The following is a 27,808-nucleotide window of genomic DNA, read 5'->3' as shown; positions in this document are numbered from 1 at the left end:
CTAAATATAATTTATAAATTATGCAAAACAAAACCCTATTATTTAATAATAATATATAGATTTTTTCATTTAATGATCCTCTTCTTTTTTTCCAGGACAATACGTTGAAAGCTCTTCCTCATTCTGGTAGGCATATCCACACCAAAAACAGTAATTATAATTTTGACGAAGAAAGTCCAAAATTTTCTCCAACCGAATTCCAGGCTATTTTAATTAAGTATAGGTTAAAAAAAATACATATTTCTCACATCCAATTGATTAAAGGCATATAATTCCATATCTTCATCTTCATTCCATTCAATATGTGTGTGACGAGGCGGTTTAATTTCATCTGATAAAAAATCCTGAGAATCTTCAGGTCTATCAAAAATCCCATGTCTTCTACGTTTTTCCATCTCCTTCTCAATTCTTTGTACAACTAACCCTCTCCATAAAACATTAATCTTACGCGGCTCATCTAGAGACTCTTTTTTATCTAAATTCTCACAAACTTTCTGCGCTTCTAAAACTTTTGCTTCAAGATACTTTTTTTCACGCTCCAAACGCATTCTTGATTCATAATCTATTTCATTCTCCCGTATCTTTTGAATTTCTTGTTCAATCTTTTGTTTTTGCATTGTTTTATGACCAATACCCAAACGATCTTAATCTTATTAACAAGAAAAAACACAGAAAACCAGCACATACCAGTTTTCATATTTATCTCAAGAGGTTCTAGTTTTCCTTCAGATTGCTTTTGACCTAAAGCTTCACCTTTTCTAATTTCATTAAAAAATTGCAAAAAAAATAAAAAAAAACCTATAACCCATTTTAAACATCATTGTCATAGCTTTACTGGGCTTTTCAAAATCCATTAACGATGAACTAAGAGCCTCTTTCCGACGTTCATGTTCTCTCACTTGATACGATTTACATATACCTCTTTCTCTTTGTGCGTAAACCTTTCTCTCTCTAGTAGAAATTAAGGAAGAAGATAAATCAGGAAGCGCCATAGTCAGGTAATCATCATCATCTTCGTTAAGTAGAGTTGATTCATCCTGACTATCCATAATTTGATTTTCAAATTCCAATATTTTTAAAATTATCAGATTAAAGATTAGATAAACCCTAATAATCAGATGAAAACAGCCAACTCAAAAATAACTAAAATAATGATTATTTTCCTAAAAAAAAAAAGAGAAAATATAAGAATCAAAAGCATAAAAGAAAAGTAGCTAATGTAGTGGATCTTTATTCTCTTTAAAGCAAGTTACTTTCATGAAGAATTGTTATAAGTGTTTGCCAACTTGGTGTATCTAATAAGCTATATATATTTGTAATATTATTTTCTCTAATACATTTAATAAAAAGTGAACCGTCATCCTTTATTTTTTTTATAATTTTTCTAAAAAAGAAAAGGTTTTACCTTATTTAAAATTCCAAGAGTCCATAAATAAGTCAAAAAATGAAAATCACAAAATGTTTTTAATATATCTCCATCAGGATGTTCAATAATAGGTTTAATTTTCTCAGCCAAAGCATATATATTCTGTACTTGTCCAATAGAAGTTCTATTTTCAATTATAAAAGTATTAAATGTAGGAGGGAAAATAGGATCAGGATTCATCGGAAAACCATGAGTTAAAGTGATTAAAAGATATTCTACAGGAAATGCTGATTTTGCATTTTCTTGAACCTGTATTCCATATTGATTAATTTTTTGAAAAAATACCTCTGGTATATAAACATCAGGTTCTTCTTTTCGAATTAACATTATATTTGGATCAATACTAGGCTCTATAATATTGGCATCCACCATTGCCATGGCAGAGTTTGATACTTGATAAGCAAAAATATCAATATCACCATCTTTATTGGCCGAAACAACACACGTTACAAACTTTGAACTAAATTCACCTGTTTTACTCCATTTGCAAATATTTTTATGCTTTAACTGCATTTTTGAAGCAAAAACAATCTCTAAAGAAGAAAGAAAAAAAGAATTCATATGCCGTTTACAAATTACTGTTCCTTTTCCAGATCCATCATCTGTTAAATCAGTAAATATCATTCCAATCTGAATATAAATTAATGAATACCATATAATATTAGATATTCCTTACCTTTTTGAGTCCAAAAAAATGAGCAATTTCATCAACAGTATTTTCATCATTCCATGGAAGATCTAAAGAAATCCCATTCGTTTCGTTTTCTTGTGGAGGTTCATATATTGCCTCTACAACTGCTTTTATTCCTAAAGGGACTGAATCATAAGGCTTATATCGTCCATAAAGAAAACCAAATCTTTGATGTCCTGACAATCTCCAATAATTTAAAAATGTATCAATTATAGAGGAATCAGAAAATTCCACATGATCAACCATTCTAAATTCCTGTGGCTGAAGTGTCACAGCAGAGGGTTGACATTTCGTACAAATTCCATGAGGCCATGGTTTATGTCCTACCTGACAATCTTTTTTAATCCCATAAAATGGCTCAACCAAAAGAGCTCCTGGTATTGAATTTTTATTATTTTTATATATTTTTTTAAGATATGAATGAAACGATTGGTGCTTAATCTTATTTTGTTTAAGATAATTCGCATCATATGGCTATCAAAATTTAATCCTTTTTTTTAAAAAAAAAACTAACAAACATCTAAAGGTACACAATTATTGCACATCCCTTTCGATCCATGTTTACATAATGCACTTCGGGTATTTACTAATTTTCCGTCTTGTGTATCAAGAAAATCATCCACAGCATCCTGAATAACTTGTTTACATGCATCATAAGACAACGAATACATTTCTTCTCCCATCTTCTCCTCTAAAGAACAAAAATTCTCCTCTTTCTCCTTTATATGAATATAAACAATATCCCCATGTCTAAAATCCCATCAATTGTTCCTTTTTAATAAAAAAAATCAGTCCTACTCAAACCCTAAACTCTTCACTGTCTTTCCATTTGATAAAGAGGAAAAGCAACGTTTTTTATACGGATCTTTAGAAATTTCGATTTTCTCCAAATCTTTTTCTCCACAGATCTCAACAATCTATAAAACGAAAAATAAGTATAATCAATCCTACTATTAAATATACATTCCTTCTCCAAGACAACCTTCATATCTGCCTGTTCATCGACTGAGATCCTTTGCATCCCATCTTTTGAACGAATTCTTAATATCATTCTTGCTTGTTAAGAAGAAATCTCAGAATATCAAAAGGTTGTCATGGTGACGGTTACCTTTGAACTATTCCTGTGACAACTTTAAAAAATATCAATTACAAGAAAAAATTTAATTAATTTTTTTGAATGATTTATCCTTTTTAAGCGCCTGAGATTCATGTCAAGCGTTCCATTTTATCTTCCAATCCTGTATTTAAGTATTCTTCTTGGATCTCTTAGTCTTTTTTCATTTTTTTATACAAAATATAAGCGCTGTAAGAAAGAATTTTTATAAAAAAAAAATAATAAAAATAGTAAAAATATCACCACTAGAAGAATGGTTTTCTTCTAACATATCAAGAGATATTTATTTTTCACTACTTCATCTTTCAGATTCAGTTCCAACAAATATTCTTAAAGCAGCATTATTAGAAGTAAATTATTTTAATATGATTCTTTTTTTAATCTAGCTAAACAATGTTTTTTATATTCTAGAGAGCAAAAGAGAACCTGAAACGTATTCATGAACTTCGTCTGAAAAAAACAGTTCTTAATCAAGCAGTTCAACGAGGTTTATTATCAAATGATTTATGGAAACAATTTCGTTTATTGGAGAAAGAGCTTGAATTAGAAGTAATGGATATATCAAGAGAAGCACAATCCTTCAGGAAGGACTGGGGCCAACTTATTTTTCAAACGGCTAACGAAATGGTTCTGAATGAACAATTACGACAAAATATTATGCAAATTAGAGACATGGCAGAAAAAGAGGGGAAAAGATATGAAAAATTAAAAAAAATCTCAGAAAAAGTTAAAGAAGAACAAAAACGAATCGCAGAAAGCGAATTACTTAAAGAAGTAAATTCTTTAAGTAGTTCTCAAAAGAAAAAAACAAAAATATAATTTATATTATTATTAAATCAAATAATTCATTTTCCCTTTCATTTATTCCTTATTTTTTAAAAATAGAAATATATTCTTTTTGATTTCGCTTTTTCTCTTTTTTTTTCATGTAAAAAAGATGTTTCAAGATGAACAATTTTCTTCTCATTGGGAAAATCCTTCCCAAGAAACACCCGTCTTATGTACTAAGGAACAAAATGATTCCGATATAATATTTCCATCTCAACTATCTAAAGAACCTAATGAATTACGTTGTTTCTGCCGAAATCCACAAAAAGAAGCAGAAGGGACAAAAGATATGCATATTTCTTACCTTGTCATTACTCAGGAACATAAAAGAAACACGTTTGAGTATTTTTTTCTAACTTTTTGCAGAGTAATATGTCTTTTACTCAAAAACCTAAATCAGCAGTACGCAGACGGTTTTCTGACTTTATTTATCTTTATGAAACCCTTACTGTAGAGTTTCCTACATGTTGTATTCCTCCTCTACCTGATAAACATCGAATAAGTTTGTTTTTTTCAGAATAAAAACAGGAATAATTAATTTTTTTGATAGAATATATCAAAGGGGACAGATTCAGCACTGAATTTACAATGAAAAGAGCCAATTCATTAGAAAGATTCCTTCAAAGATTATCAATGCATCCGGTTTTACAGAAATCATTACATTTATCTCATTTTTTTGAATCTCAAGATTGGAGTTCTTATGTTCATAATGTTATTCTTCACGATAAGACACACTATATCAATATTGGAGGAGTTTTCGAAGGATTAAGTGATGCATTTTTGAATTCTTTCACTAAGATTAATAATCCAAATATGCTTTTTATTGATATGAAAGAAAAAATAGATAAATTAGATTATGGATTAGTACATATAGAGAAATTAATATCAAAGATGATTAAACAAAAAATAGATCTCGAAATGGACTACAGTGGAATGGCATTTCTATTTAAGCAATTAGCTGTATTGGAACCTTCTTTAAGTCGAGAATTAACAATGTTTAGTGAAGTAATAGAAAATACAGAAACGAACTTAAAAATTTTAGTAAGTAAATATTTTAAAACATTAATTGTGACTAATTCTATGACTACAGAGAGAATACATAGATTCTGTTTATTTAACCTTCATACATGATTTAATATCTTATACTAATACACAGAAACAGCTTTTAAAACAACGTGATCAAAAACAAATGGATATTGAAGGACTTACAGAATATCTTATGAAAGTTGATTTAGAAAAAGAACGAGTCATACAGAGTTCAGGACTTTTATATCTGCGAGAAAAAGTAGAAAACTTAACAGGCATTGATCATGAACAAGCTAAACAAGATCGACTTAAAAAACTAGAAAAAAAGAAAGATAAACTTCAAAAAGAAATTGAAATATCTAAAATAGCTGGCGATACTTTTGATGAAGAAACAATACGTGAAAATAACATTTTCGATAAAATTAAAACAAAAGAGATACAAGAAAGCTTTAGCACATTTGCAAATGAAAATATTAATTTTTATAAGCAAGTATTTTTCACTTTTGTTCCAAAACATCATTAATTGATTTTAGGTCATAGAAAATTGGACAAAAATTATTCCAGAATTAGAACATGCTAAACAAAAAAATATCATTAACCAATCCTTTTAAAAAATACATGCATAATTCATTCCAACTTATCCTTTTCAATATTATTCTAAACTCAATCTATCAAACACCTTTTATAAACCAAATTTTTTAAAAAACTCATATATATAAACCATTCTTTATAAAAATGCTTTCAAAAAAAATATTGTTTTTCAATTTTTTGAATCTCTTGTATATAATCTTCTGCTGTAAATTTTAATATGCCTTCTGATATTTCTGTTTCTTCGATATTCTCTCGTTCTTTTAAAACATTTTCTTCATATATGCTTGATCCACAACTATGATTATTTGATTGATTATAATTCTCTCCAAAATTATTACATGTAAATGATGGAATAGAAGTATTACAAACTTTAGATAATTGAGGCGCTGATTTAGATTCTAAAGGTAAAGAAATACCACTAGGCGTAATTGTCCGGTTTTTAAATGAAGTGTGACGTTTTATATTTAAATCCCAAAAATTTAACATAAAGACTATTCAAAACAAATATATCCACAAAAAAACAAACAATAAACCTAACGTATAAGTGCTATATATTTATTATATACACTTTGTCTAAACTTAATAAGTCCTAACTTCTTATTTAAAACTTAATATCTTCTAATCCACTTAAAATAATCTTAACTTTTACCCTTTGTTTGTATTAAGTTTTTTATACATCGAATTCTCTATATTTTAAAGCTTTAAGCCTCTTATTAAAAAATTATTAAAAAAAAAGTAAAATAAAAGCAAATTCTAAGTAAAAACATAAATTATTTGCTTAAATATAGATATTTCAAGATAAATATTGTATTTATTTCAAAACCCTAATCTTAACCCATTGATATTTGAACTTATCAAGTCTAAGGTTTTTAAGAAAGTTCAAAAATATCTATAATAAAATCCTAATAAATATCTTTGGATCCTTTGTAAATGAATAGCTAAGAAATATATTAATAGGATATTAATAAGGGTTTAACACGTGCCTTTAATTTTAATCGGTATCAAACGTTAAAATTAAAAGCTTATCAGTGAATATACTTTTTTATAAATAGGTCTTGAATATAATCGCTTAGTAAAATATTTTTAGGAAATTTGATTGTAATAAAATTTAGCTTTATTAATTGGAATAGATTTAATTTTTTCTATATAAAATAGTTATATTGGTCTATCTATTTATAACATTATATCTTACGGTTGAAGACTTTTGATATGAAAAACAGAGATAGCGATGATTGAAGATTTATCTTCTATTTTTCTACAAGATTCTTTGAAGCAGCTTGGTTTAACAATGCATAAAGAAGGAAGTCATGGGATTTTACCAACGTCAGAATTACAAAAAGATTTTTTGTATAATGGACATAACAATAATTTATCCAAATGCCCTCAATCAGAACAAAAGCAGGGTATTTCACAATCTCTTGAAATTTGGGCAAAAAAAATATATTATCAATCAGATGATTTACAAAGATTAATTCAAAAAAATTCAGAAAAATATTTAGAACGTCATGAAGAATTGGAAAGATTGATAAAAGAATTTCGATCGGATTGTTATGCATGGTTAGAATCTGCAAAAGAAGAGCATAAAGCCCGAGAAAACGAAAGTAAGTGTTTTTTCCTTATTCCTCGAATTGAAATATGGTTGATTAATGATTTACAAGTAATGGAAAAACAAGAAAACTTTAGACGAATTTGCAATATAATTTCTGATACTATTAAAGCCAACGAATGTAAGATTCACAAACTTGAATCGATGGTTGAACAATTATTATCAATTATCATAGCTCAAGAAGCTAAATTTTTAGTATATCTCTTTTCTTGAAAAAATACATTTAATGTATTGTTATATAGACTTTTGAGGCTAAACAATCAGAAAATCTAAAACCTTTACATCTAACTATGGTAATTTTTCTTCTCTTTTTAAAATAAAAAAAATACATAAAAAATATATTTAATAATTATATAGAATCAAATCCTCAATGCTATCAATCAACGTCAAACAGATCAACACCAAAACGACCATTATCCGATGAATCCACCCTCAGAAAAACAAAATACTGGAAATAAAGATACTATTCCATCTTTTGTCAAAACAAATACACGGAAGAGAATACTCTTAACATCAGACGAATTAAAAGATCTTGGAAAAACCCTAAACGAATATAAAGAAGACAAGAAACAAGTAATTCCTCTTCGAAAAAATATTAACAGGACACATTCAAAGAGAATATAAATATTTTAAAAGAAAAAAATCTTTTATGTCATATTTATATTTTTTAATCTTAAGTACAAAATTTAGCAGATATTTCTTATATACTTTGAAAAATATAGAAATTTTTTTATTTTGCAAATATTGAGTAGACATTCAACAATTCAAAAGGAGAATGGCAGAAACAATGTTACAGGAAGTTTATCTCAAGCATATTTTATATTTTTATTAATATTTTATTTTAGGAACTTGGATATCTTCGTATACTTCGTGCTACACTAGAATCTTTACGTAAAATAACAGAAAGAATTTCATATGATATCCAAACAACTTGTGAAAATTATCAAGATATTATTGGTATACTCTCAATTTTCCATAATGTCTTATTTATAATATGAAAATAGAATTAAATAAACGCTGGAAACGCATAGCAGATGATACAACTGGATAATATTAAAAAAAAATTATTTTATTTCATTTTCCAACAAATGAAAATAGATAAAATATATGAAGGATTTTGCCAAGTTACCCATTTCAAACTTTTTAAAAGCACTGAATCAATAATACATAGATAATGCCATTTTACTTATCACAGCTTTCCTTTTCTTAGAAAAATATACCTTACAATATTAAATTATCACTTAAACCACTTCACTCTGAGCAAATTCTTTCATATTATAACGTGTATTATTTTTTTAATATTATATTAGCCTAATTTGTTTTTAAAAAAATATTTTATACTATAAAATAGACGAAAATTTTTCATTTCTATTACTATTATTATCTTTTAAAAGAAAAATAATTTATCATTAAAGTTTTTCACATTAGTAATAACACTAGAAAACATTATCTTGCATATTGTAGCATGTAAAATATTTCTTTTCATAAGATAAATAAATTCATTATTTTATTTAATCCCAAACCTATAAATACCCTCTTAAAATATGCCAAAACATTTGATATTTATAGAATATTTTATATTTTCAATCTTAACTAGAAAACACTAACCCTGACCCTAACTTATCTTGAAAAGGGTTAAACTTAACCAGTCAAGAATCATCGATCTAGAAAAATAAATAAAAAATAATTTAAATATTTCTAATAAAATGTCAAAAACACATAGTAAATGTAGGTATTTCTAAGACTTAATCTTCCTTATAAAATGGATAATTTGAATAAATAAAGCCTGTCTATATATTCATTTGATAGATAATTTAATAAATGATATAATGTTTTTTTTACTCAAGCTAACTTTAATTTATAGTATATGTAAGAGGACGGCATCTTTCGTAAGTTGATGGAAACAATAAGACCCTTTTTCCCTCTAATTTTTATCAGATATCAGCGTGGAAAGAGGAATTCTAATCCAAATGTTTCAATTATTAAAATCGGTAAATTTCCAAAAATTACTGTTCTATTACTAACAAATAAGTTAGAAGGTGTAAACAGCAAAGGGGAAACACAGTTTTACCTTGGTAAACGGGTTGCATATGTATATAGAGCAAAAAAAGAGGTGAAAGGAACAAGAATCCGTGTTATTTGGGGAAAAATTACCCGTCCACATGGAAATTCAGGCTGTGTTAGAGCCAGATTTCGTCACAATCTTCCTCCCTGCACATTTGGTGCTTCTCTTCGAATAGTAGGTTATATCTTCATTTTCATTATTCTTTAACTCTCAATAGATGCTTTATCCATCGAATATTTAATATTTAAGAGTGATATCAAAACTTCCTTTATTATATATTCATGTTCAATTTATTATTTTTTAAAATCCAATTGTTTATCATCTAAAAAAACGGTTTATCCATATGTTTTACGTCGCCCCATTGTTCTCCATACAGGATGATTATCCATCCATCTTTCCTATACATTATTTAATTATGGAATCATTTTCCTTTTATTCATGCTTACCAGTGATTCCCAAAGCCGACTAACGACTTCACGATCAGTGTGTCTTCGAAATCGTTCAATCCGAACTGATTCGACATTCCATTCTTTTGTCGCAGGGTGTGGAGGATCGCCCACATATTGTATTATAAAACCTTTAACATGATGAAATAATTCCCTCGGCTCAGACCATTTATATTCCTTAAATTGCCAAGCCTGTCCCGTCGTAAACACACAAACCACTCGATCCCTTGATTAAAACATTAGAAGAAATAAATATATATCAACTTTAATACCTACCAATAATCTGGTTTAAACTTATCAACTCCTTGTACAATTACAAACCGATACGACAATCCCTTTGCAATCCTCGAAGTATGGGAAATAGCAATCAATTCTGAAACACGATTACCACCATTTATTTGCAATGCTTCTTCTGGAGGCACAAAAACACCCTCATCTAAAAAACGCTTAATATTGTACATTGTTAAAAGCGATGAAGCAGAAGGCGAAAGTAAAATAATAGGATCTCGATCTAATATATTACGGTAAATATTAATACAAAATTCAAATACAACATACGTCTAACTTTCAGTTCCTTTCCAAGTGGTGGAGCTGTTGTATTTCCTGAATGTTTATTTCTCGATTTTGAAATAAAATGTTCATATGCATCTTTTCGTACAGCCGAAAAATCCTATTTTTCTATGTTACAAAAAGACTTAAAATTACAAAAAAAAATCTACAATTGGTTTTAATCCTCGTAAAACGGTATGTCTAGAACCAACTATCCTTTCCTGAGCATAAATATTCAATAATACAGGATTTCGTTCTGGATGTTCAAATCCTGTTCGTCGTTGTATTGTTAAAATTGCAGATTTTTCTTCTTCTAAACAAATTAAAAACAATTATTCCTCCTCTTTCACAAAAACAAGTACCTAACGGTTGAATATGCTCACTTTCAGCTGCTCCATCTAACCATGTCACCAAATCTGTTTTTTCAAGAAATGAAAGATTTTTAATATCTGATTCTCCACAACGTTGAATATATTCTGCAACATTAGCATCTTTAAGCTGCCATGCAAAAAAAATTGACAAAAGATTAAAAGGTTCTCCTGTTTCTTTACGAATAAATCTAGTTTTCTCCTTAAGAGAAACAATCACTCCATTTGAAAATCCAAGATATTCTGCTTCTTCCAATCGAGGAACTACTGATTCTATATTTTCTGAACTTAAAAACTTAGGAGGACATGATTCTAGAATTGATATTTTAAGTAGAATCAAAGGATCTTTAATAGAAATAGTACTGGCTGAAGCTATTTTATTTTCAATATTTTCAGACATCAACTCTGTAAAAATCACGTGAAAGTAAAAACTAGATAAAACTTAATCTTAAAATTAAGGACACATATGTGTTCGTAATTTTATTTATATATAAGGGTCCCCCAACTTTTTGCAAAAAAATAAATTATTATTTTTTATAATTAAATTGATTGTTTCCCATGAAAATTACATTATAATGTATAAAAATCTAGGGTTTTTTTTAAAGTTATAAAAATAATTAAAAAATTCAATCCAAAATTTCAATTGTTCTACACACGTGACATAGGCACACCTGTGTCCACATGGACACTTAAATTACTCTTTACGATATGTCATTTCGGCACAAATGCTCTTGAAAGAATTTTTTTTATTAATATTATTTTTGTATACATCTGCTCGAATTAAAGCGTACAATTCTATCGGAGATAGAGCTAGATTTTCTTCACATAACTTATCTGGAGAAGAGTTTTCAGTTTTTTTTTCAAAATTACCATATTTATCTAGTAAATATTCAGTTGACCTTAAGCCGGAATCATTTTACTCAAGAACTTCATCTTTATGGTTTTTTTTTGGATAATTTTTAGATTTTTAAAAGCTTATTTATTTAGGTTAATTAGATTTTATTCGTCAAAATGTAGTCATTCTAAACTTTTCGGTATTTTAAATATTGTTTTGGATCTCATTTACTAGTAGTAGAGCCTTATTGGATAGAAGCTACAAAGAAAGCTTTTGATTATGCTGAAAACAGTAATTTTTATTTCGGTAATGTCGATTGTTTTTTATATGAAAGTATAAAATATTATTAAACTTAACCTTATGAACTAATATAGGAATAGAATTATGTTCAGAATTCGGTATTAAGTGTTATCCTAAAATATTACTGTAAAAAAAACACTTTAATAAAGATGTATTGTTAAAAAATAATAGCTTTGAGGATGGTCAACTAAAAGAAGAATTTAAACTTAGCGATATTTCGGAAGAAAACATTCATGAAATCATAAGTTATATGAAAAAAAAAACAGAAAAAATATCTTTATCTCAAGTAAAACGATTTTTAAATAACAAGATCTGAACACTAAAAAAGACAGAATAGACCTCAAAAAGAATATTGGAAAGATCTGTTAATGATTTAAAGTTGAGGTCAGAGTCGAAGAGATTTTTCGTTAATCCTAACGGCAAATCTATTGATCTTACCCCAGAAATGTTCTCTCAATTAATTCATACAGGGAAAAGCGGATGGTTTATTAAATATATCCTTCCTTATTGTCCTTATTGTAAAGAAATGGAAGGAGATTGGATTAGATTTGCAAGTTATATGAAAGGTCTCCTGAATATTGGCGAAATTGATTGTTCCAAGTATCCCTCTTTTTGTAAAAAAATGGGAATTTCTGGTGTTCCCATGATGTTTTACTATAAAGGAAACTATAATATTAAATATATTGGTCCTAGGAAAACAAATAGCTTTAGAAAATTTGCACAGAAAGTATTTCTGTATGTTTTTTTATATTCTTATTATTCATTTTAATCTTTCAATAGATCAAGATCTGCCCTGGTTCAAAATTTTGATACTTATTCAAAGTATTCTTCTAGATTTTTGATTTTTTTTATCTATTTTTATCACCAATTAACTCCAGAAAATATTGTAATTATATCATTTATACTTCGCCATAAATATTGGCAAGTACTTTTTTATAAATTCTAAGACTATTTTAGGATATTCTTGATTGGATGTCAATAGTTTTGATTGGAAAGGCTCCTTTACTTAGGATCCCGAATTCTGCCTCATTTATCAAAGAATCCTCTATTAATACTCCGTCTTTACTGGTCTTTCGTGAAGGAATTACATTTTCTTATCCGTTTAGGGATTTGAAAGATTTAAGAAATAAAACTCAAATTTTTAACTGGATGAGATCGTCGTGGCTTCTTCTTTTCCCAGAATTAACAAGGCATAACTTTAATGATATTATGAGACATGATTTCGTTATTTTGGTAATTCTTTATAATACCGAAGAGTATAAAGCAAAAAAACAAGAAATTAAAGATACTATATACACATGGAAAACTAACTATTCTTCCAATTTTACAAATAAAAGATCAAAACAGCCTTATTATTCAATACAATATGCTTGGGTAAATGCTAAACTCATGAGGACATGGTTACATAAAGCATTTGGCATAAAATATGGTAAAACAAAAGTTATCATTCTAAAAAATGTAATTTTACAATTTTTTAATCAATGTCACTAATATATTAAGGATGTTTTTTGGGATAAAAATATAGATGGATTGTATATTCAATCAAACAAAAAAGATATTTTGAGAACTCTTAATGCAATAATGCAAGATACGGATAAAATTAAGCCCTCGAATCTAACTAAGCAAATTGCTCTAGAAAAGCCTCGTCCTAAAAAAAGTTATTATTATGTTTTGATTATAGTCTTTATAATAACAACGATATTATTAATGATATCTTTGGGTCTTATTTTGAAAAAAATAAGGGAAAAAAGACAAAAAGAAAATGGAAAAAATGAAGAACCATTGGAAAGTAGATTTGAATAGTTTTTTTGTATTTTTTTGAAATTCATAACATATTGACTAGTTCAATTCTTAATTATCCTTTATCTTTGCCAATGATATCGACCCATTTTTCCCCTTTTAATTCATTAAAAATTTCATCTTTTAAACGTCTAGGGAATCTAGGCCCTTCATAACTAGTCCATGTTAAATATTAAATATTATGTACAATTGCAACTTTCCCAAATGCAGTACAACATTGAGTTAAAGAAGCACCAGCACGAGCATACTCAATAGCATCTTTACCTGATGAAATCCCACCACAACCTATAATAAGACAATTTTCAGGTAGCTTTCCTCGTAAAAATCTTATAATATCTAATGCTAATAGCTTTAAAGGAGGACCTGAAAGACCTCCTTGTTCATGCAAAAATTTATCTAATATTAATTTAATAAATATTTTGCTTATAAATTCAAAATACCTTCTTTAAGATTTTTTGGTCTCTGTATTGTAGTATTTGAAACAACTACACCATCAATTGGTATCTTTAAAATAACATCAACAATATCTTGTAATTCTAAATCTTTCAAGTCAGGAGATATCTTTATACATAATGCAGGTTTTGGGTCAGGTAAAAGATCCCGTTCTTGAACAACCTTTATGTATTAGAAAGACATAAAACCTATTATAAATTTACGGCAGATAAAAGTGTTTCAAGGTATTTTTTTTGTTGCAATAATCGTAATCCAAATGTATTAGGACTTGATATATTAATAACTAAAACATCTGCATACTGGCCCAAACGACGTACACCTTTTACATAATCATCTATTCCATCAGAATTTTTGTTTCTCCCTAAATTAACAGCTAATAATTTGTTTTTTCTAAGACTTTTTGGAATATTTAAAAAATTCACCAATTCAATATTTCTTGCAGACTGTACTAAAAAATGTGGAATTTGTCCTAAATCTGGATAATTTTTAAATACATATTTAGAAATGCGGTCATGTAAACGTCGTGCAATCACATCATGTCCATCTGAATTGAATCCATATCGATTAATAACAGATGCGTCCTTTTTCAAACGAAAAAAGCGAGGAGGTGGATTCCCAGGCTCATTTTTTCAGTTTTTTTCATATAAATATTAAAGAAAATTTACTTGAGCGCATGGTGTCACTGATCCAACTTCAACGTATCCAAATCCAAGGTCAAAAAGTCCATCTATTGCTTCTGCTTGTTTATCTACACCTGCTGCAAGACCTACCGGATTACTTATTACTTTTCCCCATACCTTAAGTTATCAAAGATGTTATTATCATTTAAAAAATATCATACATTTAACATTAATGATGAATCATCTATTTTCTTATCCCATGGAGCCAAACCCCAACGAATAGCTTTAATGGCAAAATTATGAGCCAATTCAGGCGGAACAATCGTCCTCAATAATAAACATGTGCCATACGTATGAATTGCTGCACGAGAATCCGTATAATAATATAAAAAAAGTCCAGAAAAACTTGCAGCAAAAACTCCTGTTGTTACCCGTTTTAAAGCGAAAAAAAAAGGATAATACCTATAATCAATCAATACATTAAACTTAGATCCTTTTATAGACTTAAAACTTGGTGAAAATGCAAAAAAACCTGTTTTTATCATAACTCTTATATATTACGTTTCCCCAAGGCTTAAATTATATAAATATACATTTAAATTCAAATATATATAAAAATATTAAATAACACAGATCCAATACAAATATAAAAAAGAGATACATTTATCTTAGACAGTTATTTAAGAAAAGCATCTTTTTTATTCAAAATAAGACGATTTATATTGATTTAAATATATTTCTATCAAAAAAAAATAAAAAAAACAAAAAATAGATATAAGAGAATTTTAAATACTACTTTTTTGAAAATAAAGGCTTTAGAATTTCTAAAAAAAGCTTATTTTTCTTTATCAAATATAAAAAAGTATTATCAAGGGTTATACAAAATCGGAAAAAAATCGATGTTTTTTATTTAACCAGGTAAACAGAAATAATAATAAATGGATTAAAGAGTAGATTATTTCTGTTTTATAGCTAAAGAAATAAAATCTCCCATATTGAATGAATGTTGGCCCTTTTTTTTGGAGTAAATTTGGGCTATTTTAAGGAATAATATAAGAATTTAATAAACGAAGATAAATAATAAAAGAATATCTTTTGAAGAATTAATAGGGAATCAAAAGGAGCTAAAAATAATGGAAGAGTCAATAGAAGACGATAAAGAGTTTTTTTTTTGGAAAGAAAACCAAAAAATTTTGAATAAAAATGAAAAAATAATAAAAAATAAAAATGCATCATTAAATAGCTGTATTACTTGTATTAATGAAGCAAACGAGGAGGATTATAAGGAAATGAAAGAAAAAAAGATGTCTAATACATTTGGGGAAACTGAAAAAGATGCAATAATTGAAACTCAAAATGGTTTTTTAGGAAAATCAAGTAGAAAATAATTTTTTACTTGATAAAAATGACAGTTTTTAGACAATATTCATGAGATCTATAAAAAATTCGAAAATGAGTCCATAGGTGGATGGAAAACAATGGAATATGTTATCTCAAATAATGAAATTACGAAAAATAATAATTCAAATTCAAGAACTTCGGAAGATGATGAATGGCAAAAAATAAACGCAAAAGGGTATATTAAATTAAATTTAGACGAAGATAGTTTGTCAGATACGTCATTAAATGAAAAAACATCATATTTATTTTCTCAAGAAAATTTTAAAAATAATGAAACAGCAATTCTTTCACAAATGAAATTTACAAAAGATCTTCTTACAGAAGAACAGAGAATAGCGTAACCTCCCCAATTATAGTTCAGAAAAAAAACTTACTTAAAGTTATGTGAGCCTTTGTAGACTAATTTTTGTAGAAATGATTAAAAAAATATCATTATTACCTTTGCAAAAAGAAAATGACAATACGCTTATGAATGCCGTTCAAAGTATGGAGTTATGGGGCCAGAAGGTATTAACAAAATTGTATTCTCATATGGATATTTCACCAGATGGTATATGTTAATAAAAAAATATGCATTTTTTTTATTAAAACGAAAAAAGAGCAGGTAATGATCGAGCAATTATCAGAACATGGTATTGAAACGAGTGATATTACATCAGTGCTTATGGCAACAACTCAAATACATAATCCTTTTATTAATATTCCGGAAAATTGTGATAATTCAAATGATGACAAATCCCCATTTTTTATATCGAACATTAATACAGATGAGGATAAGTTAGATATTAATGATAAAAAAGTTTTAGATTTAGATATACGTTGGGCAATTTTATGTGATCTTTTTCTTATACTAGTAGCGGATTCTATATATGATTCTCGTTCAAGAGTTTTTTTAGAAAGAGTAGGAAAGGCTATCTCCATTTCAGCATTAGATATTACAATCTTTGAAAAAAAAATTACAGATGAATTAATTATTCAGGAAAATTTTGAGGCATCTAAAAGTGATCAAAGTGTTCTTGAATTGAGGGACAAATCATCAAGAAATAAACGTTATATACTTATGGGCCTAGCAACTATTAGTGGGGGTTTAGTAATTGGACTTTCGTCAGGTATGTTAGCACCTCTTATTGGTGCAGGTTTAGGAGCAGCATTTTCAACTATTGGTGTTGCCGGAACTACTGGGTTTTTGGTAGGAACTGGAGGAACAGCTTTAATAACCACAGGGGGTATGGTTTGTGTTTACTACATATTTTAATTAACTTAATATTTTAAGGTGTTGTTACCGGAAGTACTATTGCAGTTAAAAAAATGTCTAATAGAATTAAAAGTATTAAAGTTTTTGAATTTAAACCTCTCTATGATAACAAACGCCTTAATCTTTTAATAGCTGTTCCTGGGCATGATATTGTTAATATATAATTCTAATATCTAATTTATCTAGTTGGATGCTTAAAAATGATGATGTTAGACTCCCATTTTCCACTATAGATCCAATTATGGGCGATGTTTATTCGGCAAGCATAATATACAAGAATTTTCTCTGTAATAATTATTTTATATAGATATTATGGGAACCGGAAATACTTCAGTCAGTAGGAAAAACTATTAATATTATTGCAACAGAGGTTTATTATATTTTTTTAAACATTTTTTTATTTAATTATAAAAGATTTTGACACAATCTTTGCAACAAGTTCTTGGACAAACAGTTTTAGTTACTTTAATGAGTGCTTTACAGTGGCCACTTATACTAACTAAATTGGGCTATTTAATAGACAATCCATTTGTAACATCTTTACAACGCGCCAAATCTGCAGGTTTTGTAGGTTATACTCTATTATATGTAGAGCTTAATTTTTAATTTATATAAGGTATTAGCAGATATTCTTCTTCATCGAAAATTAGGAATCCGACCTATTAGTCTAGTTGGTTTTTCATTAGGCTCTCGAGTAATATATTATTGCCTTTTAGAGCTAGCTAGAAAGCAAGCGTATGGTATTATTCAAAATGTTTATTTGTTCGGTACACCTGTTGTTATTAAAGAGAACAATTGGATTTTGGCATCATCGGTTGTAGAGGGCCGATTTATTAATGGTTATATCAAAAATGATTGGATCCTAGGATATTTATTTCGAATAACATATGGCGGAATAGGACATATAGCTGGGTTGCAACCTATTCAAAAAATATCTACTATAGAAAATATTGATGTGTCTGATTTAGTTGACGGCCATATGGTTCTTATTTTTCATATAGCTTCATATATGGCTAATATTTATCATTAGAATTATCGTGAAGCAATGCCAAAACTTATGAAAAAAGTAGGATGGCTTATTGAAAGTGAAGAATTTCAAGAAATTGAGGTTCCTGATCCGGACAAACATAGGGAAAGACAAAAGGAGCTGTTAGAAAGTATAGAAATGGCAAAAAAAAATTCGAAAAACGAGAAAGTAACTAAAAATTCATATCTAAAAAAATTTAATTTGTTTCAAAAAAAAAAAAAAGTAGATATGAACTATAACTCTAACAACGACAAACCTATTCGATTTAATTCATTGAATACTCCTTCAAAAGCATATGATTTATTTTCTTCAAATGTTAAAGAAATATAGGAAAAGTCAGATTATAAAAATACTAATACTGATGTTAAAATTACTTTTCCGTCTACTAAGTCAACATTTATCAAAAGCTATTATCTGAAAGGCTATGGTAATAGACTCAAAGGGCCAAAGATTTTAATTATCAAAATCCATATCAAATATTTTCAACAATTAATGATCAGAAAAAATAATTCCAAACACAAAAATAATTCACTTAATCAGAAATACATAAAAACTGAGAACTCATCCAATGAAAGTGATGAAATATAATAATAAAATTTCAATGATAATTTTAATACCTATTTCCTACAAATTTAATTCAACAAAAAATATTTTTTTACAAATCTGAATAATTATACCATTATTCTTTGTAAGAGTTATAAATAATGAAAATCATTTCAATATTACTTTTAATTTTCAGAGATTTCTTCACCTAGTCATATTATATTTTTATTTATAGTTTCATTTATATTACATAAATCAACAATATTTCCATATATATTCTTAACAGCTTTACTTTTCAAAGTATTCCATACTCTAACAACTCCTTCACTTCCAGCTGCAGCCAATGAAAACATCGTTTCTTTATCTTGAGAAAACTTAACAGAAAAAACTTTACCAACATCTATATTTTTTGATATAATAATACTAGGCCCCCCATCTTTTCCATGTTTATTCCATAATTTAATTGATTTATCTGTTGATCCAGTTGCAAAATATCCTTTGACGAAACAATTAATATCGAATGCAGAAACTGGTCCATCATGAGCCTGTAAAGTCCATACTGGATTTAAATATTCTGAATTGCTTGGAGGATTTCTGACATCAAACAAATAAACCATACCAGAACTTGTAGATACCTAAACCTATTAATTTTTAATGAACCAAATTATTTATCCTACATAAAAATAATGAAAATCGTGTAAATCCCATCTTGTAGATTCTATGTCGCTCTTTATATTCCACTTAAATGCATCTTTTGAAGAACGCACATCATATATCATAGACGTATGATCAAAACTTCCAGACAATAATAATGTCGCCTCTGATGGATGCCATTCAATATAAGACACTTTATCAAGATAATGAACATATGAATCAGTACAAACACATGACTCCAAGTCCCATATTTTTATTGAAGTATCTGCTGATCCAGAAGCTAATATATTTTTACGAACTTTATTTTTAGATAAACTCAAAACTGAATCTACATGATATTTCGAATTGACTTTTTTGCTCTTTTTTTTTGTATTCTTCTTTACTTTAGGATTTCCAAGTATAGCAACAGGATAAAAAGGATCAATAATATCTAAATCCCAGATTTCTATATCAGGATCTAATGTACCTACAGCTGCAAAATTTCCAGAGCTGCCAGACTCAACACCAAAATTATAATCAAGCCATTCTAAAGACAAAGGAATTGATGGAAGCATTATATCATGATGTACATATAAATTATCTTCTGAAGCTTCATAGACATATATTTCAAGATAAGAAACATCATCTTCAGTTTTAGTAGCTAAAATAACATCATCACTGGATAATATTCGAAGTTCATCCCTCTCCTCATCTGATTCATCCTTTTCATATATTAATATGAAAAAAAAATATATTATTTTACATTTTTTAAAGTAATATATGGGTCATCTTCTTCATTTTCATAATATATTAAATCCTTCATATCTGTAAACATATTCATCTCTAGAAAGATTAGTATAGATAATCACGTCTTAGATTATCAAACGTTGATTATCATATGATTCTAGATCATAATTTTCTAAATTATATCTTTTAATCATTTCTTCATCTTCAGACATATTTTCACTATTTAAGATGTTAATTATGAAAACTATTATTCAATGAAGAAATATACGCTGTATATTTTTGATTTTTCTTTTTTTTGGTGTCATTTTTTGCAGTTTTAACTTGTAAATCAATTAACTTATTTATTTTTTTATATTCATCATCATTAAAAACATATTTCTTAGGAAATTCAGCCGCAACTCCTCTGGATATAAAGCAAACAGATGAAACCAATGTTACCATCTTTATATCTTCATTATTTCCCCTTTAAATAAGCAAATCATTATCATTATTATATCTAACGATTAAAAAAGATTTATAAGCTCAATATTAAATATAGCTCTATAATAATATGTATTTCAGCTTTTATATCTAAGATTTAAGTCATCCAAAAGATATTTTTAATAAACTAAAACTTATATAATTAAGCAAAATACATACAAAAAAAGAAAAACAGAGAAATCAGTACTAAAAAACATAAAAATATAAAATTTCAAAACAAAATTATCCTCTAAAGGAATTAACAAACTATTATCTATATCAAAATAGTATTCAAATATGTTCAAAAAGATTTTTATAACGTCTACGACGGATCACTTGTTCCTTTCGCATAGTGACGGGCCGTTGTGTGTTATGTATTTTCTCATAAAGACGGCATGCATTGCAAATAGGTTTCCCGAGTTCATTTTTCCTCCATAAAGATGTTTCAGTAACTTCGCAATTTACACAAACTAATTTAATAGATGATCTTTGTGAACTAGATGATTTTTTACGATGAAATCCTAAAGGCCGCATATATTTATATTGCTTCAAATAAAGCCCACATGCATTACTAGATAAATTAATATTCTCTAAAAGATAAATCCTAATCCTACCATAATAAATACTTTTTATCAGGACTTCTTCGCCATAATGGAGTTTCATTTACGCCACAATTAAAGCAAACATTTTTCCTAGTATTAGGAGGAATAGAATCATTTTTTTCAATAGTAGATGCATTGTCCAATGAAGAGATCTCTAAAACATCATTCAAATTATTGGAATCACCCACAATAATTTTATTAGGACCATAAGAATCATTATTAGAACGTTCATTGTATATATCTTCACCCAAATTAACCACACCTGGGATATCTAGTGTATCCGCTATATTGAACGTACTATTTGAAGGAAAAAAATGTTCGCCTTGTCTAAAAATTTGATTAATATCAACGAAAAAACTATTTGATTCTGAATATTTAAGAAATGGTGTTGCCAATGAATCGACTAACGAACATTCAGAAGCCGATGCCGAAGATAATACATGATCAAAATATTCTTCATTCTTCACTTCTGAGACATAATCATAATTTATATACATATTATTATCTCGTGAAGAAAGAGAAGACCTGCCCTTAATATCCATGTATGGATTATGAACATTATTTTTATTTACACTTGTATGATTTTCTCTAGAAAATTTAACGTCAACGCCTAAAGTTTTATCACTCTCTTTCATATGAATAGGATATTCTAAAAATATAAAATACGACTTTGCCATAACTTCAATACAAAAAATATCTTTATAAATACAAATCTTATAAATAGTATATTTTTTATATTAATCAACATCATTTCCTACCTAAAAGATCTGTTAACTTCATTAAAAATATATCGTTTAACTTCATACGTGATTCAATCCAGTTCCGAAGAAGAAAGTCATTATGGGAATGTATTAAGAACCTTAAATTCTTAAGTTCTAAAGTAAAAAAATAATAGAGTTCTCCATTTAAATCTACAAATATATATCTTTATAATGCTTAAAAAAAATACGAAAAAAAAAAAATCATTACTTCGAAAATATATATAGGGATAAAACCCTTTGTGTATAAAATATTAAAAATTTTAAGATTTATAGGTAATATAAATAAAATTGATATCTTATGAATTCAAGAATAATTTGAAACGATTTAAAAATGAAAGAATTTTTAGAATTAAAATATTGTTGAATAAAATATTGTAATATTTTATAAAGCTAAATATTGTTTAATGATAAATGTAAAAAAAATAAGTTAAAATTTGATTAAAAAGTCAATAAAGATTTATAACATTTGTTTAAAATATAAAAGAATATTATCTTTAAAAATTAATATGTATTTAGCCTTCAAAGATGAGTATATAAAAGAGTAATAGATCAAAAAGGTTTAATAATTATCTAATAAAATATTTTTCTTTGTTTAATATGAGTTGCTTTAGAAAAAAATAAATAAAAAGTTCTAAGCTTTGAATATGAAAATAATAGAGTTAATAGTATGCTTTAATTTTATTTTTTAAAAATGAAAAAAACATAATTTCTTAAATAGATTCAAGAATATCTAAAGAAAGTTTTAATTGAGATATAGCGGTATTTATATCTTCGAAATTAAGAGCACTAATTGCCCATCGTGCATGTTTTTGTGCTTTTTCTATTTTTTCTATTTTATCTTCAACGACTTGTATATTAGAAAGATAAGATGTATCAGGTAAAGTTGATTGATTATGTTCAGATTTAGTCATTTTATGAAAGGTATCATTGTTAATTTCGATTTCCGAACTTAAAAGATTATTTGATGTATCTTTTTTTTCAAGATCAAAATTAAATGTTAGAAAATTATCAAATGATGAATCATTAATTATTGAATCTTTTTCTTTTTCAATAAGATTAGATGGAATTTCGGGTTTTGATATAGATTTCTCTCGAAATAATATATCATTTGGATCTTGACAATTTTTACATGCTTTGATAATATCGACAGCACAAATTTTAGAATATTTTAACTTATAAAGTATCTATTTTCATTAAATTAATAACAATTATTTAAAAAATACATACATCTGGACTCAATTCTCCCCATATTTTTAAAACTTCAAAAAAATTGACTGCAGCTAAAAACTTTTTAGATGTTTGACTATATTTTACCTAAATATTTCAAATATATTTATATAAAACTTACAGCGAAACTCGTTTCATTCGAATGTCTTCATCTGCATTTCTTAAAATTTGTTCCGCAAATTTCTCCATATATATTTTTCCTGATATTTCATCTTGAATTATTGATTTATACATTGGATCTTCTTTAACCTAAAAAAGTTAGAAATATTAAATTTAAATTTTTATTTATTTTTTTATATATTTCTAAATTAAAATACTATTTTTCTCCATTATTAAAATATATAATCATAGAATATATAATTCATAAATCTTACCGATTCCAATTTTTCCATCATTTTCTCTAAATATATTTCTGATTTTTTAGTCTTCGGTTGTAATTCAAGTCCTCGTTTTACTGCCCAAAAATAACCTATTCATATTTCTTAAATCTCTTTCATTTTCATCTTTTTATCTTTTATTTATTTGCTTACAATAATAAAATACTACTTTATCTACTTTTTTCATTTCTTCACCACGCCTTACAAATGGATAAATAAATTTTAATTCCACTGGAGGCTTTTCCATTTTTTAAAATTCTAAATTTCTTTTTTTTTTTCTATAAAAAATATTAAAAAATATAATTATTATTCATTAATATTTTTTAAATATTTTTATTTTTAAATATATAAATAAGCCTTTTTTTATATTTAAAAATTTGAGAAAAGCCTTTTGGTATCAAAAACAGTCCAAAAATCTTATAAAGATATATATTTTTTTTAGGGATGAATCTTCTAATATATTTTCTTTTTTTTTTTAATCTTATAAAAAATGTAATATCACTTTATGGTTCAAAAGATCAAATTCAAGTATTAACGAGTAAAAATTTTTTTAATTTTGTTAAAGATTCAAAACATCTTTCAATTGTGGAATTTTTTGCTCCATGGTGTGGTTATTGGTAAACTATAGATTAAAAATAATAATAACTAAAATATTCACAATGATAGTCGAGAATTAGCACCTATATATAAGAAATTTGCAGAAGAAGTATCAGAACTTATAAATGTGATTGTATGAAAAAGAATATTTTAAAGAAAATTAGTAATTTTTGTAGGCAATAGATTGCAATAATCATCAAAGTATTAAAATATGTGAACGTTATGAAATTAAAGGATTTCCTACAATAAAATTTTTTATTCCTCAAAAAGGAGCAGAACCAAAAGTTGAAAGTCAAATAAAGTTAATGTTTTTGTATTTTTCTTATAAAATATAGATTATGAAGGTCCAAGAACACTAAGAGATTTGATGTTAGTTTCTACATCAAAAATACCGAATTATGTTAAAAAAATAACAGATAATATTGAACTTTTTTTAGAAAAAAATGTAACAGTCATTGTTATAAAGATTAAAAAATCTTATAATATATTAGAATATGGAAAAAAAAATTATATTATTTACTAACAGAATGGATCCAAATGGTTTCTTTAAAACTCTTGCATTGGATTTCTATAATCAAGTACAATTTATTTTGATTCATCAAAGTTATAAAAAGGCACTAGAATTGTTTGAGATAACCAAATTTCCAACAATTATTTTCCTTCATAAAAAGGATAAACCAGTAGTATATTCGGGTATAATTTAGAAATAATATTCATAGAAACGTATATATAATATTGATTAGGTAAATTAGTTTATAAAGAAATCTACGATTTTATCAAAAATTATGTGTTAGGTGAAACACAAGAAACAGTGAATAGTGAACCTGTAGAAGAACCTAAAGAGAAAAAATTTTCACGTATAATACCCTTGGTTGTTAATATATTTATCACATTAATAAAAAATAGTAACGGAATTAAATTCAGAAAATGAAATATTTGAAAAATGTATTTTTAAAAAGGGTATTAGTATAGTTGTATTATCCAATTCTGCGTCAAATTTTTATCTCCTTAGTCAAATTGCTAAAACTTATAATAAATTTTCATATTATTTCATTGATAAATCCAACGTGGTTTTTTCTTCTTTATTAGAATTAATTCAAATATCATTTGAGGAGTCCGAAATTATATTACTCAATGGACAAAAAGGATGGTATGTTACACTTCAAGGAAAAAATGCAAATGAAATTTTAAAAGTAATATCAACAGTAATGACAGGAGAAAATATAGAAAAGAAAAAGTTGGATTTAAATTTAATTAATATGATATCTAAAGTCAGAAGAGATGAGCTATGATTAAAAATTATAAATGCTTATCTAATAAAAATTCATTTAAGGTAAAAACATTAGAAAAATTTATTAAAAAGATTACTTGCTATTCTTTGAAATAAATTAAAAGAATAGTTAAAACCCGATAATCTTTTTGAAAAGTTTTCTACCCATTTATTTTTTTGATTTCTATTACATCTACAAAACTATTAATAAAAATATAAAAAATAAAATTATTTCATTCTTTGTAAATGCCAATGCATTTGTTCCACTTAAAGAAAAAGCAATAATCACTGTAACCAGCCATATAAAATTAAATCTTAAAATAGCAATAATTCCAAAAATACCCCATATAATAGGTGTTAAATAAAGGACAAGCCAGAAGATCTTAGAATCAGTAGGATTTTGTTTATTTTGAAGCTATAATAAAATTAACATAAAAAAAATACCAAATAACAAAAAGACATTCGCATTTTCAAAAACCCATATATTTTTACCCTCCTTAAAAAAATAAATTAGAAAAATAAAAGATAACAAATATAGTATCTAACATCATCTATTTCATTCCTCCATCGTAGCCCAACCAAAAGTCTTCCTGAAACATTCTTAACCGTCCAAAAATCAAAAGCAGAAAAAATGACAATTAAAATAAAGACCAAAATACTAATATTTAATTACAAAATTCATTTCTCTAAAACCTTCAAAACATCTTACAAATTTCGAAAAATAAAAAACCCAAACAAGTATAATAATATGGCTAAAAAACGAAAAAAAAAGAAGAAAAAAAGTGCGATTGGATGTGATGATAACTCAAAAATAGATGAATCTTTATTCTGACCAATAGATAAATTATTATTTAAATGTAATTCATGAACTCCTCTATCAATCTTTAGGTTTTTAAGAGAGTTAGACATATAACAAAGAAAAAAGATATGTTTATACCATGGATTGAATTTATATATAAAATATTTGTCGTTGAATTAAAACGGATAATCTCGACTACGTGGATGATTTCAAGGAAAAAAAATCTTAGAAAGAAGATTGAAAACCATGATAGATCCATCAAAAACAATCAATGAAATAGAATCAGCAGAGGAATATGAAAAGTTTATTTCTTTATATGGAGATCAAATACTTGTATTAAATTTTTATGCAGATTGGGCAAATCCATGTAAATACATGAATAATGTTTTTAAGGAGCTTTCAATTAAGTTTTCTAATATGAAATTCGCAAATGTTAGTAAGATTTCAAATATATTATAGAAAATTAATAAAATAAAGGTTAAGGCAGAAGAACTTGAAGAAATATCAGAATCATTTGGAGTAACAGTTGTGCCATTTTTTGTGGTTTTGCAAGTAAGAAAAGAAGAAAAAGAAAAATAAATTTAAAGAGAAAAGTCAGGAAAAGTATTGGCAAAGTTATCGGGAGCAAATCCATCAGAATTAACAGAAATGATTACTCGATTTTCTACTCAATTATTTTTACCATTAGAAAAGCAAGGATTAACAGTTTCAACACAGGAAGTTGAAGAACAAAATTTAAATTTATCTACAACATATGAAAAGGATCGAAATATTGATTTAACAAGTCGATTAAAGAAGTTAATTGAGGCAGAACCTATTATGCTTTTTATGAAAGGAACACCAACAAATCCTCAGTGTGGATTCAGTAGACAAATTGTTGATATTCTTAATCAACATCATATTAGATATGGTTAGTACATTTTTTATTATATCATAAAAAAATTTATTTTTAAAGGTTTTTTTAATATTCTTACGGATGAAAAGATCAGAGCTGGATTGAAAGAATTTTCAGACTGGCCCACGTATTTAAGTACTAAATAAATCTACTCAATTTAATCATTTTAGTTATCCACAATTATATATTCGAGGAAATTTTTGTGGAGGACTTGATATTGTTCGTGAAATGTTTAATACTGGAGAAATTCAACAACTACTTCAACAAACAGACATATTATCTACTTAGGCTTCATTATTTTAAAAATATATTTATTATAATTAGGACTAAAATATATAAGAAATAATATATTAAAATTAAGCTTGAAAAAAGCATTAAAAATTTATCTTATTAAATTTGAAGAAAAAATATTATTTAATAAAATAACATATAAATAGATTATATTTTAATTACTTTCCAATAATCTTAGAGTCTATCATCTCTGATCGATATTTTTT

At 26.6% G+C, this 27,808-nt stretch overlaps 18 protein-coding genes across 18 annotated transcripts; 9 read left to right on the top strand and 9 right to left on the bottom strand.

Moving 5' to 3' along the window:
- Positions 1-19: 19 nt before the first annotated feature.
- On the bottom strand, positions 20-1,075 carry PNEG_00149 (hypothetical protein). The gene is made up of 4 exons (XM_007873819.1): positions 799-1,075; positions 688-758; positions 249-643; positions 20-204 (listed from the first exon to the last, which is right to left on the bottom strand). The coding sequence occupies exons 1-4, from the start codon at positions 1,047-1,049 to the stop codon at positions 70-72; spliced, it is 852 nt and encodes a 283-aa protein (XP_007872010.1). The 5' UTR covers positions 1,050-1,075; the 3' UTR covers positions 20-69.
- Positions 1,076-1,239: 164 nt separating this feature from the next.
- On the bottom strand, positions 1,240-3,168 carry PNEG_00148 (hypothetical protein; the record flags this gene model as incomplete). Its single annotated transcript, XM_007873818.1, has 6 exons — positions 1,240-1,362; positions 1,406-2,056; positions 2,103-2,591; positions 2,636-2,867; positions 2,916-3,034; positions 3,100-3,168. 6 exons carry the CDS (start codon positions 3,166-3,168, stop codon positions 1,240-1,242), a joined length of 1,683 nt encoding a protein of 560 aa, XP_007872009.1.
- Positions 3,169-3,271: 103 nt separating this feature from the next.
- Positions 3,272-4,050, top strand: PNEG_00147 (DNA phosphorothioation-dependent restriction protein DptG; the record flags this gene model as incomplete). The annotated part of the gene is made up of 3 exons (XM_007873817.1): positions 3,272-3,422; positions 3,463-3,581; positions 3,643-4,050. Exons 1-3 carry the CDS (start codon positions 3,326-3,328, stop codon positions 4,048-4,050), a joined length of 624 nt encoding a protein of 207 aa, XP_007872008.1. The 5' UTR covers positions 3,272-3,325.
- Positions 4,051-4,164: 114 nt separating this feature from the next.
- On the top strand, positions 4,165-5,696 carry PNEG_00146 (hypothetical protein; the record flags this gene model as incomplete). The annotated part of the gene is made up of 4 exons (XM_007873816.1): positions 4,165-4,561; positions 4,610-5,100; positions 5,150-5,575; positions 5,619-5,696. The coding sequence occupies exons 1-4, from the start codon at positions 4,432-4,434 to the stop codon at positions 5,694-5,696; spliced, it is 1,125 nt and encodes a 374-aa protein (XP_007872007.1). The 5' UTR covers positions 4,165-4,431.
- Positions 5,697-5,728: 32 nt separating this feature from the next.
- Positions 5,729-6,201, bottom strand: PNEG_00145 (hypothetical protein). Its single transcript, XM_007873815.1, has one exon. It carries the CDS (start codon positions 6,160-6,162, stop codon positions 5,827-5,829), a length of 336 nt encoding a protein of 111 aa, XP_007872006.1. The 5' UTR covers positions 6,163-6,201; the 3' UTR covers positions 5,729-5,826.
- Positions 6,202-6,888: 687 nt separating this feature from the next.
- PNEG_00144 (hypothetical protein) lies at positions 6,889-7,991 on the top strand. Its single transcript, XM_007873814.1, has 4 exons — positions 6,889-7,277; positions 7,335-7,477; positions 7,525-7,575; positions 7,640-7,991. The coding sequence occupies exons 1-4, from the start codon at positions 6,905-6,907 to the stop codon at positions 7,904-7,906; spliced, it is 834 nt and encodes a 277-aa protein (XP_007872005.1). The 5' UTR covers positions 6,889-6,904; the 3' UTR covers positions 7,907-7,991.
- Positions 7,992-8,057: 66 nt separating this feature from the next.
- On the top strand, positions 8,058-8,333 carry PNEG_00143 (hypothetical protein; the record flags this gene model as incomplete). The annotated part of the gene is made up of 3 exons (XM_007873813.1): positions 8,058-8,081; positions 8,128-8,239; positions 8,287-8,333. 3 exons carry the CDS (start codon positions 8,058-8,060, stop codon positions 8,331-8,333), a joined length of 183 nt encoding a protein of 60 aa, XP_007872004.1.
- Positions 8,334-8,986: 653 nt separating this feature from the next.
- On the top strand, positions 8,987-9,665 carry PNEG_00142 (hypothetical protein; the record flags this gene model as incomplete). Its single annotated transcript, XM_007873812.1, has 4 exons — positions 8,987-9,010; positions 9,147-9,171; positions 9,221-9,273; positions 9,319-9,665. Coding segments are annotated over 4 exons (338 nt in total), but the record flags the coding sequence as incomplete, so codon positions are not given.
- PNEG_00141 (hypothetical protein) lies at positions 9,020-11,110 on the bottom strand (the record flags this gene model as incomplete). The annotated part of the gene is made up of 7 exons (XM_007873811.1): positions 9,020-9,302; positions 9,354-9,745; positions 9,794-10,019; positions 10,070-10,304; positions 10,352-10,463; positions 10,513-10,655; positions 10,705-11,110. 6 exons carry the CDS (start codon positions 11,108-11,110, stop codon positions 9,683-9,685), a joined length of 1,185 nt encoding a protein of 394 aa, XP_007872002.1. The 3' UTR covers positions 9,020-9,302; positions 9,354-9,682.
- A 325-nt stretch (positions 11,111-11,435) lies between these two features.
- On the top strand, positions 11,436-13,648 carry PNEG_00140 (hypothetical protein; the record flags this gene model as incomplete). Its single annotated transcript, XM_007873810.1, has 9 exons — positions 11,436-11,650; positions 11,698-11,744; positions 11,786-11,878; positions 11,926-11,971; positions 12,017-12,131; positions 12,183-12,580; positions 12,626-12,731; positions 12,803-13,303; positions 13,346-13,648. The coding sequence occupies 9 exons, from the start codon at positions 11,436-11,438 to the stop codon at positions 13,646-13,648; spliced, it is 1,824 nt and encodes a 607-aa protein (XP_007872001.1).
- On the bottom strand, positions 13,369-15,263 carry PNEG_00139 (dihydroorotate dehydrogenase (fumarate); the record flags this gene model as incomplete). The annotated part of the gene is made up of 6 exons (XM_007873809.1): positions 13,369-14,041; positions 14,086-14,260; positions 14,302-14,718; positions 14,764-14,895; positions 14,940-15,180; positions 15,223-15,263. The coding sequence occupies 6 exons, from the start codon at positions 15,261-15,263 to the stop codon at positions 13,818-13,820; spliced, it is 1,230 nt and encodes a 409-aa protein (XP_007872000.1). The 3' UTR covers positions 13,369-13,817.
- A 581-nt stretch (positions 15,264-15,844) lies between these two features.
- PNEG_00138 (hypothetical protein) lies at positions 15,845-18,946 on the top strand. Its single transcript, XM_007873808.1, has 9 exons — positions 15,845-16,095; positions 16,138-16,456; positions 16,500-17,345; positions 17,393-17,516; positions 17,561-17,633; positions 17,682-17,744; positions 17,789-17,941; positions 17,991-18,356; positions 18,405-18,946. The coding sequence occupies exons 3-9, from the start codon at positions 16,667-16,669 to the stop codon at positions 18,729-18,731; spliced, it is 1,785 nt and encodes a 594-aa protein (XP_007871999.1). The 5' UTR covers positions 15,845-16,095; positions 16,138-16,456; positions 16,500-16,666; the 3' UTR covers positions 18,732-18,946.
- A 208-nt stretch (positions 18,947-19,154) lies between these two features.
- On the bottom strand, positions 19,155-20,798 carry PNEG_00137 (hypothetical protein). The gene is made up of 5 exons (XM_007873807.1): positions 20,593-20,798; positions 20,464-20,543; positions 20,341-20,420; positions 19,622-20,299; positions 19,155-19,579 (listed from the first exon to the last, which is right to left on the bottom strand). The coding sequence occupies exons 1-5, from the start codon at positions 20,763-20,765 to the stop codon at positions 19,157-19,159; spliced, it is 1,434 nt and encodes a 477-aa protein (XP_007871998.1). The 5' UTR covers positions 20,766-20,798; the 3' UTR covers positions 19,155-19,156.
- A 276-nt stretch (positions 20,799-21,074) lies between these two features.
- Positions 21,075-22,294, bottom strand: PNEG_00136 (hypothetical protein; the record flags this gene model as incomplete). Its single annotated transcript, XM_007873806.1, has 3 exons — positions 22,192-22,294; positions 21,398-22,143; positions 21,075-21,354 (listed from the first exon to the last, which is right to left on the bottom strand). The coding sequence occupies exons 2-3, from the start codon at positions 22,060-22,062 to the stop codon at positions 21,075-21,077; spliced, it is 945 nt and encodes a 314-aa protein (XP_007871997.1). The 5' UTR covers positions 22,063-22,143; positions 22,192-22,294.
- A 562-nt stretch (positions 22,295-22,856) lies between these two features.
- On the bottom strand, positions 22,857-23,997 carry PNEG_00135 (hypothetical protein; the record flags this gene model as incomplete). Its single annotated transcript, XM_007873805.1, has 5 exons — positions 22,857-23,330; positions 23,374-23,449; positions 23,495-23,622; positions 23,748-23,842; positions 23,904-23,997. The coding sequence occupies 5 exons, from the start codon at positions 23,995-23,997 to the stop codon at positions 22,857-22,859; spliced, it is 867 nt and encodes a 288-aa protein (XP_007871996.1).
- A 185-nt stretch (positions 23,998-24,182) lies between these two features.
- On the top strand, positions 24,183-25,681 carry PNEG_00134 (protein disulfide-isomerase domain). Its single transcript, XM_007873804.1, has 7 exons — positions 24,183-24,367; positions 24,417-24,480; positions 24,524-24,638; positions 24,683-24,792; positions 24,839-25,040; positions 25,091-25,204; positions 25,254-25,681. The coding sequence occupies exons 1-7, from the start codon at positions 24,195-24,197 to the stop codon at positions 25,637-25,639; spliced, it is 1,164 nt and encodes a 387-aa protein (XP_007871995.1). The 5' UTR covers positions 24,183-24,194; the 3' UTR covers positions 25,640-25,681.
- Positions 25,682-25,810: 129 nt separating this feature from the next.
- PNEG_00133 (hypothetical protein) lies at positions 25,811-26,557 on the bottom strand (the record flags this gene model as incomplete). Its single annotated transcript, XM_007873803.1, has 5 exons — positions 25,811-26,032; positions 26,078-26,113; positions 26,164-26,275; positions 26,327-26,499; positions 26,555-26,557. The coding sequence occupies 5 exons, from the start codon at positions 26,555-26,557 to the stop codon at positions 25,811-25,813; spliced, it is 546 nt and encodes a 181-aa protein (XP_007871994.1).
- Positions 26,558-26,624: 67 nt separating this feature from the next.
- On the top strand, positions 26,625-27,599 carry PNEG_00132 (Grx4 family monothiol glutaredoxin; the record flags this gene model as incomplete). The annotated part of the gene is made up of 5 exons (XM_007873801.1): positions 26,625-26,848; positions 26,894-26,968; positions 27,011-27,326; positions 27,372-27,438; positions 27,482-27,599. Exons 1-5 carry the CDS (start codon positions 26,663-26,665, stop codon positions 27,597-27,599), a joined length of 762 nt encoding a protein of 253 aa, XP_007871992.1. The 5' UTR covers positions 26,625-26,662.
- Between the last annotated feature and the right edge of the window lie 209 nt (positions 27,600-27,808).

This window comes from Pneumocystis murina (genome assembly GCF_000349005.2).
Source record: "Pneumocystis murina B123 chromosome Unknown supercont1.5, whole genome shotgun sequence".
Taxonomy (NCBI): domain Eukaryota; kingdom Fungi; phylum Ascomycota; class Pneumocystomycetes; order Pneumocystales; family Pneumocystaceae; genus Pneumocystis; species Pneumocystis murina.
This window is presented reverse-complemented; position numbering and strand designations above follow the sequence as displayed.

Coding starts and splice junctions, on each gene's coding strand:
- PNEG_00149 (XM_007873819.1), bottom strand. CDS start 1,049: ATGGATAGTCAGGATGAATCAACTCTACTTAACGAAGATGATGATGAT. Junction 759..798: donor ATGTTTAAAATGGGTTATAG/GTTTTTTTTTAT, acceptor TAATGAAATTAG/AAAAGGTGAAGCTTTAGGTC. Junction 644..687: donor TGAGATAAATATGAAAACTG/GTATGTGCTGGT, acceptor AATAAGATTAAG/ATCGTTTGGGTATTGGTCAT.
- PNEG_00145 (XM_007873815.1), bottom strand. CDS start 6,162: ATGTTAAATTTTTGGGATTTAAATATAAAACGTCACACTTCATTTAAA.
- PNEG_00144 (XM_007873814.1), top strand. CDS start 6,905: ATGATTGAAGATTTATCTTCTATTTTTCTACAAGATTCTTTGAAGCAG. Junction 7,278..7,334: donor TAAAGCCCGAGAAAACGAAA/GTAAGTGTTTTT, acceptor ATGATTTACAAG/TAATGGAAAAACAAGAAAAC. Junction 7,576..7,639: donor AACCTTTACATCTAACTATG/GTAATTTTTCTT, acceptor ATAATTATATAG/AATCAAATCCTCAATGCTAT.
- PNEG_00138 (XM_007873808.1), top strand. CDS start 16,667: ATGGTATATGTTAATAAAAAAATATGCATTTTTTTTATTAAAACGAAA. Junction 17,517..17,560: donor CTTTTAATAGCTGTTCCTGG/GCATGATATTGT, acceptor TAATTTATCTAG/TTGGATGCTTAAAAATGATG. Junction 17,634..17,681: donor TTATGGGCGATGTTTATTCG/GCAAGCATAATA, acceptor TATTTTATATAG/ATATTATGGGAACCGGAAAT.
- PNEG_00137 (XM_007873807.1), bottom strand. CDS start 20,765: ATGGTAACATTGGTTTCATCTGTTTGCTTTATATCCAGAGGAGTTGCG. Junction 20,300..20,340: donor CATATATTACTTTAAAAAAT/GTAAAATAATAT, acceptor ATATATGAAAAG/GATGAATCAGATGAGGAGAG. Junction 19,580..19,621: donor ACGATTTTCATTATTTTTAT/GTAGGATAAATA, acceptor TAATAGGTTTAG/GTATCTACAAGTTCTGGTAT.
- PNEG_00134 (XM_007873804.1), top strand. CDS start 24,195: ATGAATCTTCTAATATATTTTCTTTTTTTTTTTAATCTTATAAAAAAT. Junction 24,368..24,416: donor GCTCCATGGTGTGGTTATTG/GTAAACTATAGA, acceptor TCACAATGATAG/TCGAGAATTAGCACCTATAT. Junction 25,205..25,253: donor TAAAGAGAAAAAATTTTCAC/GTATAATACCCT, acceptor AATAAAAAATAG/TAACGGAATTAAATTCAGAA.